This window comes from Dermacentor andersoni, chromosome 4 (genome assembly GCF_023375885.2).
Source record: "Dermacentor andersoni chromosome 4, qqDerAnde1_hic_scaffold, whole genome shotgun sequence".
Taxonomy (NCBI): domain Eukaryota; kingdom Metazoa; phylum Arthropoda; class Arachnida; order Ixodida; family Ixodidae; genus Dermacentor; species Dermacentor andersoni.
In genome coordinates this window covers 15335770-15352055 of record NC_092817.1, presented here as the reverse complement: position 1 = coordinate 15352055, position 16286 = coordinate 15335770, and the positions used below count along the sequence as shown (strand labels likewise).

The window sequence follows — 16286 nt, the reverse complement described above, 5'->3', positions numbered from 1 at the left end:
TCAAACTCAAACGTATCAAGGTGGAGGGGGACATGTGTACCATATGACACTATGTCCTCTTTGATCCTGCTGGCCGTAATTGTGGCAGCGCTATTTACAAATACCGAAATAAATTGCCCAAGAAGCCAGAGACGATATAAAGTTAAATATACTCGGCTCTATGTGCAGTGTGCCGAGGGGTTGTTAGGGACGGTATCTTGGCTCAGCCTTGCATGCCTCAGACCTAATTGCTGAAAAAAAAAAGCTCCTCACAGTACATGGAATGTTTTCTTATGAATATATCTGAAAACAAACAGCACTAAAATTTTTCAGTATGGTTTATTTAAATAAGAGAGAAATGCATTTGCTCTACGTCGCACCTCTGTGAGGTCTCGGATCCATTACTTAAGCTGTGTTCACCACATCGCAAAGTATTTTTGAGGAGCTCACTCGCCACCCATCCTGCCTCTTCGAGAAGCGAAGTGCAACTGACTATGGTCAGGGGCAGACTAACCCAATTAAAACCTAAAATGCAGTTCTATATCTTTTTGCCTTTTGTATTGTGCCGAGCACTGTTTGTTCTCCAAATCTGTACCTACCAACTTCCTTAACTAGTCTAACTATGATTAAGACAGTTTATTTGGCATGTCGGTACATAGCTTCTTACTCGGATATGTTCCTCCATAGATTTCTTGGCAAATCCAAGGTTCCTCAGTACATGAAAGGTATACCTTCTGTTCACTTGCCATGGTTCTCCGTTCATAGTTAAAATACCTGTGAAAAACAACCAGCCATAAAGTTAGTACTTTCTATAAAATCGACGAGGAATAATCTCAGGTCTGCAGCGCTGCAAGACAAAAAAAAAATAGAAGCGCGCAAATGCAATGGTAGATAGTGCTAGTTAACCTCTGACTCCGAGGTAACGAAAGATGAAATCGTCTGGCCTGTAGAGCACGTCGGGATTTGCCAGTCCTTCCCGGATTGACGCCAGGTCGTTTAGCACTACCACATCCTTGGACCCAAGGCGAAGCCTGCAAATGTTGTGTTTTTAGTAAAGCAAGGAAGGGGGCTAGTTGGTGAACGTTCATGCTTATATTGCGCTCAGTTTTACGCAGACGATATTAAGGAAGGACAGGACGTGGACAGACGTAGCGCAAACTACCAACTGTTTAATACTGTTAAAGAATGCGCTTATATACAAGGAGATATGGCGCGGGGTGGGGGGGGGGGGGGGTATAAAGCACCACAGTCATTGGCACATGGAAAACAAAAACGGAGCGAGAAATATGGGAGGCGCTTGCGATAGCTAAAGAAAAAGAAATGTGCTTAAGCCCTCCGTCCATCGCGCTTATCAAAGCTGAGGTCGAGTTTGCCAGGGCGAACGGGTGCAAGTGAACAATGTATGCCTAACCCGAACTATGATCACATGTCGTCAACTTGTCATATCTTTCATACCCCCCCCCCCCCCCCGTGCCATATCTCCTTGTATTAAAGAGTATTAAACAGTTGGTAGTTTGCGCTACGTCCGTCCACGTCCTGTCCTTCCTTAATATCGTCTGTGTAAAACTGAGCGCAATATAACCATGTTGTGTTTTTAGACTGTTTTACAACATTCCGAACTGTAGGAAGAAACAATGACTACGTCTTGCTCGCTTTCCTTCTTTAGGGACAGATGTTGGGACACACAGAGGCCGTTACTCGTGCCGTTCGGATAAACGACCACAGTGCGAGAACAGACACGTCCACAGGATGCAATTAGAAGGGGAAGAAGAGGAAATCGCTGTGTTGTTGATTTGCTTTTCTTTCAACTCCTGAATTACTGCATACCCATACTTACAAATGTGCTTATGGTAGTTTGCAGATGTCCAACTTTATACCGTAACTGTAGATAGCTAGCACGTGACGTCACAGACGCATCTTCCCACCACGACGGTTCTCCAATATGTCACTTGTGCAAGCCATCAATAATGTGCGTCTATGAGATGTGCTGGGAGCTGAGCTGGAACGCTATGCCAACTCTTAAAGCCAATGTTTTAAGGTTGCACCTGCACTTTATGAACGCAATTTCGCTCTGCCGCTGACGCACTACGCCTCCTCTTTCTCCACATGCTCCGGATCTGTATTTTTTCCTCTGCACTCGCTCCGCGGTGCAGGTTTATTCAAGTTCAAGTTTTCTGCGCGATCACGCACTTTCGAAAAGACTTAGGCCATCCGGCATGCCTATTGGGGCCACCTCATGAGACCTTGCTGTGGTGCATGTTGTATGGTAACTCGTAAATAATCGCAGAGAAAGGAACCATTGTGGTTGTCACCGCTGAGAGGCTAGTGCAAAGTGCTTATGAAATTGGACATTGCGTTTAAGAATCGTCGTAGCTACGTTCAGCACCTAAAGGGACCGTCAATCAAGGGACACTGCGATTCGGAAGCACCTATGATTCCGTTCTCATTGACTGGTTATTTGGCGAGCCACGTGCTGAAATCTGGAGTCACTATAGCCGGTAAGACATCATGTATATCAGGATTATAAGCATTTCGAGTCGTTTTATCCGTTGCCTTCAGAAAGCACCCACACAAAGTGACGCAGAGAGCTCACAACACAGATAGATCCCTGCAGCTGCGTTTTTCTCCATGTCTTTATTTTATTGACATGTTAGAGAGGCGTTGGCGCACAATATGCGGCGTTGGCTACTCTTTGATTCCATAACAGTTATAGTGCCTTGCACATATGCTGCTGTACATGCTCTTGCACAACTGTGATACTCGTGTACATGTAACGTACACATATAAAAGGCTATATATATATATATATATATATATATATATATAGATATATATATATATAGAGAGAGAGAGAGAGAGAGTAACATATACTATCATGATCTAGGTATATAACGTACATATTATTTACTGCGTATTTATATACCATGCACTACACCATTTGACAGTCTACTTTTTATGCTAAAAACAATTCGGTGCCATTGGTTCAGAGGGAATCTCAACATGAGAAATATCGCATAGAAAGTAGATGATGGCTTCCCCGTTATTCTCGTTAAAAGTTCCGAAATCTCGCAATGCGTTTCGCTAAGACGTTGTGTAAACTCTGTGGGTGCAGCGATGTGCTAATGGAGTGCTACTCCTTACGCCGGATTAGGAAACACCTACCCAACAATCGGTCCGTGCACTTTGCTGAGCTCATGGAAAATGACGTGAAACGGCTTCCGCATGAATGGAATGTAGCCGAGTATTGGTACACCCTTTGGGCCTGGAGGCAGACGCTTGCAATCGTCTCGTTGTTGTCCCGCTGTGAGTCGCACGATGAACAGAATACTCACGAGTATAGGCGCCAGCCACAACGCCGAGACCAGCCAGGTTGTTTCCCAAGCGAACATCTGAAGGTATAAAATTTATTAACAGGGCTGAAGACAAAATGCAGGATGTAGAAGAGGAGGAAGTAGGTTCGACTGTTCAGCAAGCGTTCAACGTCACCAGAACAGAGCGCCTGTATAATCCTCCAAGGGGACCTGATAGAAAGTATTCGTATCGGAAGAGAGACGGAATGAAAGGAAAAGGCAACACGGCTATGGAGACCATAGAAAAGCTGCAGCGAAAGACGCATCGTGGGCGCTGGGGATAGAAACCAAAATTGATAGGCAAGTTTGGGAGGTGGAATAGTTCAGAGGGGGAAGGCTAACGGAAACCAGTAGTGCCCCCTCCAAGGTCTGGTCACTGTCCGCTTAAATGACCTTTGCAGGGAAACGGAAGTAGGCGGAAATTCGCGGTAAGCTCGATGGCCTCTAGACGCAGGACACTGGCATGCATCAATACAGCATAAAAACGGAAGGAATGCGGACATAAAATAGCCACAGTATTACCTTGTTCGAGACCAACGAACTCAGGATGACAGAGATACAAGATGATGATAGTGTGTTAGAGAACAATGCGCCCCAGAAGAATTACACTCGTCGCAAGCAAGGTAAAGTATACTGTAAAAGCGTGAAATATTCGTGCATGTTCACCTTTTTCCCACAGTTGTGAAGGACGCGCTACTCCGCACTTTAACGGCGTAAGGGTTGGCCGGTCTGTTATGAAAGCTGTTATGCAACCGGCTTACTTGTCCCATGACACTTTCACCGTGGAATAGAAAAGCACATGGTTGCAGTTCTGACAATACCAACTACATTAAAGAAAGCTACATATACAAATCAAACCCACTTGAAGGCTCGGTCAAACGAGCGCACCGTAAGCGTTAGACGCGTTCCAAGCGTGCTCCCTGGTTACAACATGGGTTACAACCTGGGTTACAACCTGGGTTACAACCTGGGTTACAGTCCTGGTTACAACCATATTTACTTTGATTTATTTATCTGCCCTCCGGCCATATGATATTATAGGGAGGAGTGGTAGCCCAAAACCTCGTAATAAATATAAACAGAATACGGTGAGTGTCGTTATTACACGACGAAATTGCGCCTAGTTATGCAATGTCAGCTAAAGCATCGAGAACATGTTTATTGTCACAGATGACACCGATTTCTGCGGAAGCCGGTTCCAATTCAGGGTCGTGCACGGGAATAAAAGACTGGGGAAAGGCACTTAGGGTTGCATGATTCAATTCCCACTTAGGACTGATGATCGACGCGGTGTGACATATTTGGTGGACGAGTAATTAAGGCACCACGGAGAGAGGTGTGATGGCATAGCTTATAAAATAAGCATAGCCGCGAAACCTTACGCCGACATAACTGGTGTGGAAGGGATAGGATAGCTTTTATGGAATTTATGCTAAGGCTTCTTTTATAGTTAGAATAAAACGAACCGAATTGTCTTGGAGTAGCTCTAGTGGTGTAATGATTTTTTCTTAGCTGGAGTCCTAAACTGTTATGCGGATTCCAGTTTAGACCGAACTATAATAATCTTTTATACAGCATTACCGTAAGAGAAGATGGCATTTTGGAATAGTTACGACGTATGAAGCCAAACGTGCGGTTACTGTTACTAATTATATATCCTGTATGCAGTGCTCTAGTTCGGAGTAATGTAAGTGGCCTGAAGTTTCTACAAATTCTGAGTCCGAAGGTATTCTGGTAAGGCATATTATTTTAATTGATTATTTCTTATTGACTCGTGTGTACCACAACGCTATATAACGCCATTAGCTAGGTGTTGCACCATTCAGATATTGGATCTAAATCAGTTTTAAGAGCAGAATAATCAGTCTATTTTTTAATTTCTCGAATTATAACGAAATCGTCATTGAACAACTGGATGTTAGAAGACGACCACGAGGAACGGTTTTTGACCAGAAATAAAGGTATATCAAAAATAAAATTGACCCGAGAACGGATTCTTGTAGCACCTCACATTCCACTTTGATAACATTTGATCTGATATATACAGGCGCACTAAAGGAGCACTTACATTAACGAGCAAGTCATGCAGACCACGAAGCTTCATGTCCAAGACTCTGGTCTCACAGTGTGCTTAGGATTTCGAACCGTTTAAGGGAGTTGTACTACGCAGCTTGGCACTAAGATTGGATGTAGAAGCCCCCACCACCTGTTACAGAGGTCCTTGGTCGCTATCTCTTTCTCCCCCCCCCCCCCCCCCCCTGCACAGGAACAGAGACATTCCTAACATACTCCACACTTGCCTCAGAAGATTGCCTGCAATAAAGGACGGCGCATGGCGGTCGTAACGCAGCACAAATTCTGATTTATGAGACAAGCAGTGTTTGTTTTATCATCAGAACAAACGCCAGCTGTTGACTGTGTGCAGAAATAAAGTAATCGTTTCTGTAGAATTATTGCTATTTACGTTAACATCGTGTTCTGCGGCTCAAATATTTCACCACCATTACACCAACTCTTTCCAATGAGCAGTGCGATTTATACTGCGACCGCAGTTTAGCGCTCGAAATTTGGTTTGCCTTGTCCGTCCGTCCGTTCATTCCGCTACGCTGACAGCGACCGTTCTCGTCATCGACGACCCACAGCGACTTCTTTGTGTCGTCGTCTGATCACCTCATCATCCCCAGCTTCGCCATTGGCATAGCGTGAAGAAAAAGGAAACTTCTCCACTGCGCTCTGAACCCATGTCAGTGGAGCAATGTGCATTTTAGTCATTGTTGTGATTTCCTATCAAGTATTTTGGAGTCAACAAATGATTGAGGACCTAAACAGAGAGAGTGTAAGAGTGGGGTTGAACGTTAATATGCAGAAGACAAAAATAATCATGAATAGCCGGGCAAGGGAACAAGAGTTCAGGATCGCCAGTCATCCTCTAGAGTCTGTCAAGGAGTACGTTAACCAAGGTCAGTTACTCACAGGGAACCCTGATCATGAAAAGGAAATTCACAGAAGAATAAAAATGGCTTGGAGCGCATACGGCAGACATTGTAAGCTCCTGACTGGAAGCTTATCATTATCATTGGAAAGGAAGATGTACAATCCGTGCATTTTACCGGTGCTGAAATATGGGGCAGAAACTTGGAGACTGACAAAGAAGCTTGAGAACAAGTTAAGGACAATACCTTGATGTGGGCGAGTTGGTTCATCTTGACAGTCTTTAGCGCTTTTTTATAGAAACTGTCAAGGACTGATCAAAAAGCGATGGAATGAAGAATGCTAGGCATAACCTTGAATGATAGAAAGAGAGCGGTTTGGATCAGAGAGCAAACGGGTATTGCCGATATTCTAATTGACATAAAGAGAAAAAATGGAGCTGGATAGGTCATGTAATACGCAGGTCAGATAACGGGTGGACCATTAGGGTTACAGACTGGGTGTGTGTGTGAACATTTTCATTGTAATGAGGTCCAGAGGGTCGACTTCTTAAGCCAAGGCGGGCCACTCCCACGTTGGCACTGTCAGGCCAAGCCTTTCAGCGACATCGTGGGCCCTCTGGACTGCCCTTAGTTGGCCCTGAAACAATGGGCTTTGAATCCTTTTCTCCCGCTGTGTGTCCATTCTTCAACGAGGTTGAGGAGAGTCGCGGGACACCCAGCCAGCATATGTCTCATTCCAATGATGCCATTACAATCGTTGCAGTCCATCTTAATCTCCCTCTCTGGATATATTTTATTACCGGTGTACGGTGTGGGATATGTACCCGTTTGCAATAAGCCCAGTGAGACCGCCTGAGCCCTGTTCACTTTTTATTGTGGCAATGGGAATTGTCTGCGTCCTAAATAGTAATGTTTGGTAACGTCAGTCTATGTTATTAAATGATCTCTACATTCCCTGGCTTGATGGTGAACGGCTCGGTCATGACTGACACGGTTAGGAAGTCCTCGTGCCAAGTCATGAGAAACTTCATTGAGGTGTACCCGAGTCTCGTCCACTTTCCCCATATGCGCAGGAAACCACCGGATTTCAGTTCTCATAATCCCAATGTTTTGAAAAATTTAGCTGGAACTCCAGCTACGTAGCCTTTACCAAAACACTTTATAGCGGATTTCGAATCACTGTAAATACAGGCCCACTTATTACTCCTGATGGCTAGCGCAATTGCTGCTTGTTCCGCCACCATGGGGTCCTTGGTAAAAATAGTGAGAGGGTCTTGCACCTTGTCTTGATAATTTGATACAATGGCCGTATATGCTTCTTTACCTTTCACCCAGGCAGCACCAACTATAGCTGCCAGTTGGTACCGCTGCTCTATTTCCTGCAAGAGTGCTTTAGCTCTCGCCTTTCTCCTTTCGATATTATATTCTGGATGACGACGATATAACGGTGTGGACGAACCGCGTGGGGTCCGATGCCTGGGCGGAGGAAGCCTTGCAGAGAGCGGCAATGACCGTCCGCGAGTATGCCATGACCTGCTGCCTGATCTGCGCTCCACAGAAATCGGAGCTGCTCATGGTACAGCCAAGAAGACCAAAGAAAGAGCCGCCGCCGAACATAATTATCACCATCGACGGCACAGAGATCAAGCCAACGCAGTAGATCCGGATACTGGGCCTGCTGTTGCGCAACGACGGCAAGGCGCACGCAGCCGTCAACAAAATCAAGACCACATCAGAGCAGGTCCTGAGTACGATCCGGAGAGTTACTAAACGGAACGCAAGGATCAAAGAAGAAGACTGGTGCAGGCATTCAACGTGTCACGCGTAACGTACTCCGCCCCGTACCTCCAGCTTGCGAAGGTGAACTGCGAGACGCTGAACACGACGATAAGGAAAGCAGTCAAACTCGCCATGGGCATCCCAGTCTACTCGTCGTCGCAGAAGCTGCTGGAAATGGGTGCCCGCAACACGGTGGAAGAGCTGGTGGAAGCACACCTATCCCACCAGAGAGTAAGACTGAGCCGGACAGAGCACGGTCGGGCCGTCCTACGCAAGATAGGATGGCACATTGAACAGCAACCGACAACGGAGCCACTCCCCACAACGTGGAGAGACATTATTAAGATCAAGCCCCTCCCCTGGAACATGCAGCCAGGGAGAAACGACGATAGACGCTCTGCGCGAGCCAAGGCACTGGCTCGACAGCTGGAAGAGGACCCCGAGGTTCTCTACGCGGACGCCTCGCTTCCCAAGCACGGAACCAGAGCAACGGCGGTCGTCACCACCATCGATAACACGGTCACAGGCGCGTCGATACGGACGACGAATACGGCCGAAGCAGAAGAAGTGGCCGTGGCCCTCGCACTCGCACAACCGGGAGTGAGGACCTTGGTCACAGACTCCCAGACCGCCTACGCAAGCTATCGCAAGGGGAACATCTCTCCCGCGGCACTAGCGATCCTCACCAAATGTAAATCACCGGGACGGGCCGTTGAGCTCGTGTGGGTCCCTGCTCACTCGCAAGTGGAAGGCAACGCACTCGCCGACCACTATGCCCGAGAACTGTCAATCCGGGCCGAGGACGAGCCAGAGCTACCGCACCACGTGACAAGTTACAAAGAAATCACCCAAATGTACAGAAGCGGCAGATGTAGGCTTCCCCGTACACATTCGCAACTCAGCCGAATGCAGCAAACGATCGTGCGACGCACGCAAGCGGGGTCGCTAGATCATCCCGTGCTCTTGCACAAGATGTTCTTAACAGAGCATGACACTTCATGCCCATTTTGCACACGATCAAAAGGCAAACTAGCACACATCCTTTCAGAGTGCACTAAGCTCAAGAACCCAGCATGAGTTGTGCAGTTCTATTTCTAAGAAAGTCCTTAATCATGTTAAAAAGTCTCTTACCTAAACCCATCTCCGAGAGAACGCGAAGTATTGCCTTATGCTTTATACGATCAAAAGCTTTTTCCACATCCAATCCCAAAAGAGCTTTCGTATGCACTGGGCTGGCCTGAAAAAATGTGGTGTTTGATCAGCAGCATAGCATCCTGAGTTGACAGCCCGGGACGAAAGCCGATCAAGTTGTATGGGACTTGATATAGTTTTGCCTAGACATCACGTTAAGGAAATAGGTTGTCCAGAGTGAGTTGTTTGCCTGGCTTTGGTGTGAGGATAGTATCGGCCACCCTCCATTCCTCTGAGTATACCCCTTTTCTCCAACATTCACTGAAGTGTTCGGTTAGATAAGAAATTTATTCATCATCTAGATTTCTTAATATCTTGTTAGTTATCCAGTCAGGTACAACCGCCGATCTACCATTAAGACTATGAAGAGCCGCCCTCACTTTACTCTCACTGAAGTCCCAGTCAAGTTCTTCACATATGCATCCCGTATATTTGGGGCTCTCGTCTCCTTCGTTTGGTTGTTTAAGTGGGAGATATTTGGCTGTGAGACTATGCATGATATCCCTCTGTGTTTTATCTTGGCTTTCCTGATGAACCAATTTATCTATAGCTGCTCTCTTGCTTGTCTTTGTTTCATTCTCATTGAGCAAGTGCTTGAGGAGGTTCCAGCTACCTCCATGTTTGCGTCTACCATCAGCCGAATTACAGATCTCATCCCACTGTTGCTTCACGAGAGTCTTCGAGTGATCATCAATTTCTCTGTTTAATTGCACTATTTTTTTCGTTAGCCTTCTGTTAAGTGTCTGCGTTTTCTATCTCTGTAGTATAGCCTGTTTGGCCTCAATCAGATGCGCCAGCCTGCTGTCCATAGCCTCAATATTTTCCTCTGTCCTGATTTCTTTAGTGGCCTCCTTGACGTCCTCTCTGAGCTGGATCACCCATGTATGAAGGGGCTGCTGCTCGGCATCTAGAGGCCCCACTTTCCTTCTGTTCGCCCTGATTTTTCTGAACTGATCCCAATCAGTGAATTTGAAGATTCTAGTTTCCTGTCTCGGTATGCGTATGGTTATGTGTAGGATGTAATGATCGCTGCCGAGATCCAAGTTTGAATTTTCCCAATTGGCTCCTCTTGAGTTGTTTACAAAAGTTGGATTTGGTGTGAAGTTCCTGCTTGTGGACATGCCACAACGGGTGGGATACGCCGGATCAGTAATCAAGCATAAGCCCAGATCCATGGCAAGACTCCATAGCTCCTCTCCCGTCTTTGTGTTCCAAGTATATCCCCATGTGTGATAGGGAGCATTAAAGTCCCCTCCAATAATGAGAGGGGAGTTTTTGGCAACCGAAAGCACCTTGTTGAAGAGTGCTCTAAACCTCTGTCTCATGTCGTTAGGACTGCTGTAAATATTCAAGCAGAAAATGCTTTGCGTCTTACCTCTGTTCCTCTTAAGTATTATCTCAACTAGAATAACTTCAAACCTGGAATGTCTAAGGTGAATATCATGCTCAATGTATGGCAACTTTTTGTCAATGAGGGTCGCCAACCCCCTCCCCATTTTTTGTCTCTACATATAACTTTGTACCCAGGGAGCATAATTTCGTCCGCTAAGGTTTCCTGCAGCATAATTACCTTTGGCCTGGCCTCAGATGACCTGATCACCTGTTGCAGTGCTGCTTTTTTGTGTTGGAACCCAAGACAATTACATTGCCACATGTTAAATCCATGATTACTGTCCATTGTTATTAGGTGAGGCTGCCTTTCTATTACCCGCTATTTTCCTCTTTGTGATGTCCCCTGACAATCCAGGAATGGACTTTATACTATCCGCCTCCGATGGCAGATACTCATCGTCGTCATCCCCTCGCACCTCAATTTTCCTAAGTCTTTTCTTCGCCATTAGCCTCCATTTCCACAATTTGTCCACTTTAAAGTTGGTCGTTTCCACTGTCTTTCTTATCGCTTTATTTGCCTCTTTTATTTCACTGAGTGCTGAGAAGACTGAATCATCCTCGGAACTCACCGCCCTCTTTTTAGGGGCAGGGGAGCTGGATTCCCCTGGATCGTTGCTTTTGCTTTCGTGTCTGTCTATCTCTACTCTAGCAGGGTTCGACTGCTCTTTTTTACGAAGCTCTACTACCTGCCTGGCCAATTCTTTATTAGCTTTTCTTAAAGAAGTTACTTCTTTAATTAACTGCTCTATCCTCGCATCATTGTCATCTCCCACAGCAGCCGATGCGCCCCCAGCAACCCTCGCCATACCTTTTACTTTGTCAGCCCAGGTGGTTCCTGGCGTCTTCTCGCCAGGTATTGAGTCCCTTTGCACGAAGCGCACCTGCGCTTCCCTTGACTTGGAGCGCCTTCTCTCCCTGGATAGTGAACGATGCCTGGATCTGGTGCGATTCTTGGAGCGTGAGTGCTCCCTGTCCTCGGGGCGATGGTTGGGCGCCAGCTGTTGCGCCTCCGACTGCGCTCTTGTTGACGGCCGAGTCCTGTTGCGCTCTCTTCGACAGAGTCGTACGACGTAAGGGATTTAAAATCTTTGCTTACAAAACTTGTCACCAGTAGGGTGATCGCCTTCACAAAATTTGCACTTAGGTACACACACATGTTCATCTCCTGGGTTGCGAGTTCCACATCCCCTGCACTGAACAGTCAGGTGTTGGACACACATCAGAGCGGTGCCCGACCTTTCCGCAGGTGAAGCGGACGTCGAATTGCTTCGTGTAAAGGTAGCATCTCACTATTGTGGATCCATACTTGACAACATTGAGCACTTTGAGTCCACCGAAAAGTACAATGACCAATCCCGACGTCTTGACGCGCTTAGCAGCCAGCGCAAGCGGGTTCAAGTCATGTACGATATTTCTTATCATAGCTTGCGAGTCTCTGATGTCCACTCTTCGGATGACGCCTTTGCATGTGGCATGTGGTGCCGCTTCGTATGCATTAACCTCGTATTCTGCTTCCATAATATTGAAAGAATTGATTCTAACGTACTTCGCATCATCTTCGGCCTTAGGTGTGCTGACTACGATGATATTTTGAGTGAAGTTTGGGCACACAACATCTTCACGGGCCTCCTCTTCCATTAGGCCGGACGCCTCGATGACTGCGGAACCAGTCATGGTGGTGCTCACCTTGTTCAAAATGAGCCCTCCTCGAGGTCGTATAATGATATTTTTTTGCTCCTCAGGCAGTTGAGGCATCCTCGAAGCTTTGATAATCCGATTGTTAACCATTCCACCGATGGCGGTTTTCTTGACGCCATACTCTCGCTGATTACGTGGCAATGTGCTCTCCTCATCCACAGCCTTTGTGCTAGCTCGTGATCTTCGGCCAGCCACTACTTGCCAGCCGAAGTCGTCATGAGCATTGTTTCCTTCATTTCCAGCAAAATCTTCATCTTCCATGTTTTTATCCGCCATGTCAGCGGGCAGGTGGGCTTACTAGGCCCAACAAAGGCCCTACTCTTCACTAAGCTTAGCTCCGCTAAGCTCAACTCCGCGTGTAGGGGCAGAAAAGGTTCCGTAAAATTGTGAAAATACGAGCCCCCCCTCGAATCTTGGCGTCAGTCGATTCAGTGGTATGCTTGTTTTCGTTGTACTCTCAAAATTGGCGAGCGGAGCATGGAAAAAGAACGGAGCCGATGCTTCCACGTCTGCACTGCTCGGCGCTTCTTCTTCTTCCCCCTACAGACTGGTTGCCAAAAGAATAGAAGCGCAGTCGAGGACGGCACAAGAGTAGGCCGGGCGATGAAGTTAAGCAATTCGCGGGCGCCAGTTGGAATCGGTTGGCGCAGTACAGGGGTAATTGCAGATAACAGGGAGATGCCTTCGTCCTGCAGTAGACATAAAATATGCTGCTGATGATGATGATACTAATTTTGGAGTCGAGAGCGCTAGCCACGGAGCTATCGCGCAACTGTTCTACGCCCAAGCATAACTGGTCACCTCGTGAAATCCGCGGTTTGTCTGAAGCCGCCAAGCAAGCGAACGAGGAAAGCGCCTGGGCCTCTGTGATGGCTCCGGTTTGTCTGCAAATTTCGTCTGCACAGTTGATTAGCACATGGGCAACGACAACGCAGAAATTTGAGGATACAAATTGTTAAGCGTCATTTACACTCCGCCGCCATTGGAATATGAACCTGGCAACGTTTAACGCTAGAACGTTATCTAGTGAGGCGAGCCTAGCAGTGCTATTGGAGGAATTAGAGGGCAGTAAATGGGATATAATAGGGCTCAGTGAAGTTAGGAGGCCAAAAGAAGCATACACAGTGCTCAAAAGCGGGCACGTCCTGTGCTACCGGGGCTTAGCAGAGAGACGAGAACTAGGAGTCGGATTCCTGATTAATAAGAACATAGCTGGTAACATACAGGAATTCTATAGCATTAACGAGAGAGTGGCATGTCTTGCTGTGAAACTTAATAAGAGGTACAAAATGAAGGTAGTACAGGTCTACGCCCCTACATCTAGTCATGATGACCAGGAAGTCGAAAGCTTCTATGAAGACGTGGAATCGGCGATGGGTAAAGTCAAAACAAAATACAGTATACTGATGGGCGATTTCAATACCAGGGTAGGCAAAAAGCAGGCCGGAGACAAGTCAGTGGGGGAATATGGCACAGGCTCTAGGAATAGCAGAGGAGAGTTATTAGTAAAGTTTGCAGAACAGAATAATATGCGGATAATGAATACCTTTTTCCGCAAGCGGGTTAGCCGAAAGTGGACGTGGAGGAGCCCGAATGGGGAGACGAGAAATGAAATCGACTTCATACTCTGCGCGAACCCTGGCATCATACAAGATGTAGACGTGCTCGCCAAGGTGCGCTGCAGTGACCATAGGATAGTAAGAACTCGAATTAGCCTTGACTTGAGGAGGGAACGGAAGAAACTGGTACATAAGAAGCCAATCAATGACTTAGCGGTAAGAGGGAAACTAGAGGAATTGCGGATCAAGCTACAGAACAAGTATTCGGCTTTAACCCAGGAAGAGGACCATAGTGTTGAAGTAATGAACGACAATCTTATGGCCATCATTAAACAGTGCGCAATAAAAGTCGGTGGTAACGCCGTTAAACAGGAAACCAGTAAGCTATCGCAGGAGACGAAAGATCTGATCAAGAAACGCCAATGCATGAAAGCCTCTAACCCTACAGCTAGAATAGAACTGGCAGAACTCTCTAAGTTAATCAACAAGCGTAAGACAGTGGACATAAGGAACTATAATATGGATAGAATTGAACAGGCTCTCAGGAACGGAGGAAGCCTAAAAGCAGTGAAGAAGAAACTAGGAATAGGCAAGAATCAGATGTGTGCGTTAAGAGACAAAGCCGGCAATATCGTTACTAATATGGATGAGATAGCTCAAGTGGCTGAAGAGTGTTACAGAGATTTATACAGTACCAGTAACACCCACGACGATACGGTGAGAGAGAATAGTCTAGAGGAACTTGAAATCCCACAAGTAACACCGGAAGAGGTAAAGAACGCCTTAGGAGCTATGCAAAGGGGGAAGGCAGCTGGGGAGGATCAGGTAACAGCAGATTTGTTGAAGGATGGTGGGAACACTGTCCTAGAAAGATTGGCCGCCCTATATACCCAATGCCTCATGACCTCGAACGTACCGGAATGTTGGAAGAACGCAAACATAATCCTAATCCATAAGAAAGGGGACGCCAAAGACTTGAAAAATTATAGACCGATCAGCTTACTGTCCGTTGCCAACAAAGTATTTACTAAGGTAATCGCAAATAGAATCAGGAATACTTTAGACTTCTGTCAACCAAAGGACCAGGCAGGATTCCGTAAAGGCTGCTCAACAATTATCCATATTCACACTATCAATCAGGTGATAGAGAAATGTGCGGAATATAACCAACCCTTATATATAGCCTTCATTGATTACGAAAAAGCATTTGATTCAGTCGAAACCTCAGCAGTCATGAAGGCACTACGGAATCAGGGTGTAGATGAGCCATATGTAAAGATACTGGAAGATATCTATAGCGGTTCCACAGCCACCGTAATCCTCCACAAAGAAAGCAACAAAATCCCAATAAAGAAAGGCGTCAGACAGGGAGATACGATATCTCCAATGCTATTCACAGCATGTTTACAGGAGGTATTCGAGACCTGGAGTGGGAAGAATTGGGGATAAAAGTTGATGGAGAATACCTTAGCAACTTGCGATTCGCTGATGATATTGCCTTGCTTAGTAACTCAGGAGACCAATTACAATGCATGCTCACTGACCTGGAGAGGCAAAGCAGAAGGGTGGGTCTGAAAATTAATCTACAGAAAACTAAAGTAATGTTTAACAGTCTCGGAAGAGAACAGCAGTTTACGATAGGTAGCGAGGCACTGGAAGTCGTAAGGGAATACATCTACTTAGGGCAGGTAGTGACCACGGACCCGGATCATGAGACTGAAATAACCAGAAGAATAAGAATGGGCTGGGGTGCGTTTGGCAGGCATTCTCAAATCATGAACAGCAGGTTGCCACTATCCCTCAAGAGGAAAGTGTATAACAGCTGTGTCTTACCAGTACTCACCTACGGGGCAGAAACCTGGAGGTTTACGAGAAGGGTTCTGCTGAAATTGAGGAGGACGCAACGACCTATGGAAAGAAGAATGATAGGTGTAACGTTAAGGGATAAGAAAAGAGCAGATTGGGTGAGGGAACAAACGCGGGTAAATGACATCTTAGTTGAAATCAAGAAAAAGAAATGGACAGGGGCCGGACATGTAATGAGGAGGGAAGATAACCAGTGGTCATTAAGGGTTACGGACTGGATTCCAAGGGAAGGGAAGCGTAGTAGGGGGCGGCAGAAAGTTAGGTGGGCGGATGACATTAAGACGTTTGCAGGGACAACATGGCCACAATTAGTACATGACCGGGGGAGTTGAAGAAGCATGGGAGAGACCTTTGCCCTGCAGTGGGCGTAACTAGGCTGATGATGATCATGATGACACTCTTTAAACTAACATTCTGAACAAGAACTCTGACCCGCATATGCCTGAAATTTTGCTGCTGAAATGTTTGCTGTTAATGAATAGGCAAAAATTTATTAAGAAACAACCCCGCTTACTATTCAAGAATACGTTAGCCTGCAT

The 16286-nt window shown here is 46.3% G+C and overlaps 1 protein-coding gene across 1 annotated transcript in view; it reads right to left on the bottom strand.

Moving 5' to 3' along the window:
* LOC126535771 (uncharacterized) overlaps window positions 1–16286 on the bottom strand; it is a 67798-nt gene that overhangs the window by 23690 nt on the left and 27822 nt on the right. Inside the window, exons 10-12 of the mRNA XM_055073290.2 lie at window positions 3142–3368; window positions 886–1010; window positions 647–753 (exon numbers count right to left, since the gene is read on the bottom strand). Coding sequence (XP_054929265.2) covers window positions 647–753; window positions 886–1010; window positions 3142–3368 — 459 coding nt within the window. The remainder of the gene's footprint in view (window positions 1–646; window positions 754–885; window positions 1011–3141; window positions 3369–16286) is intronic.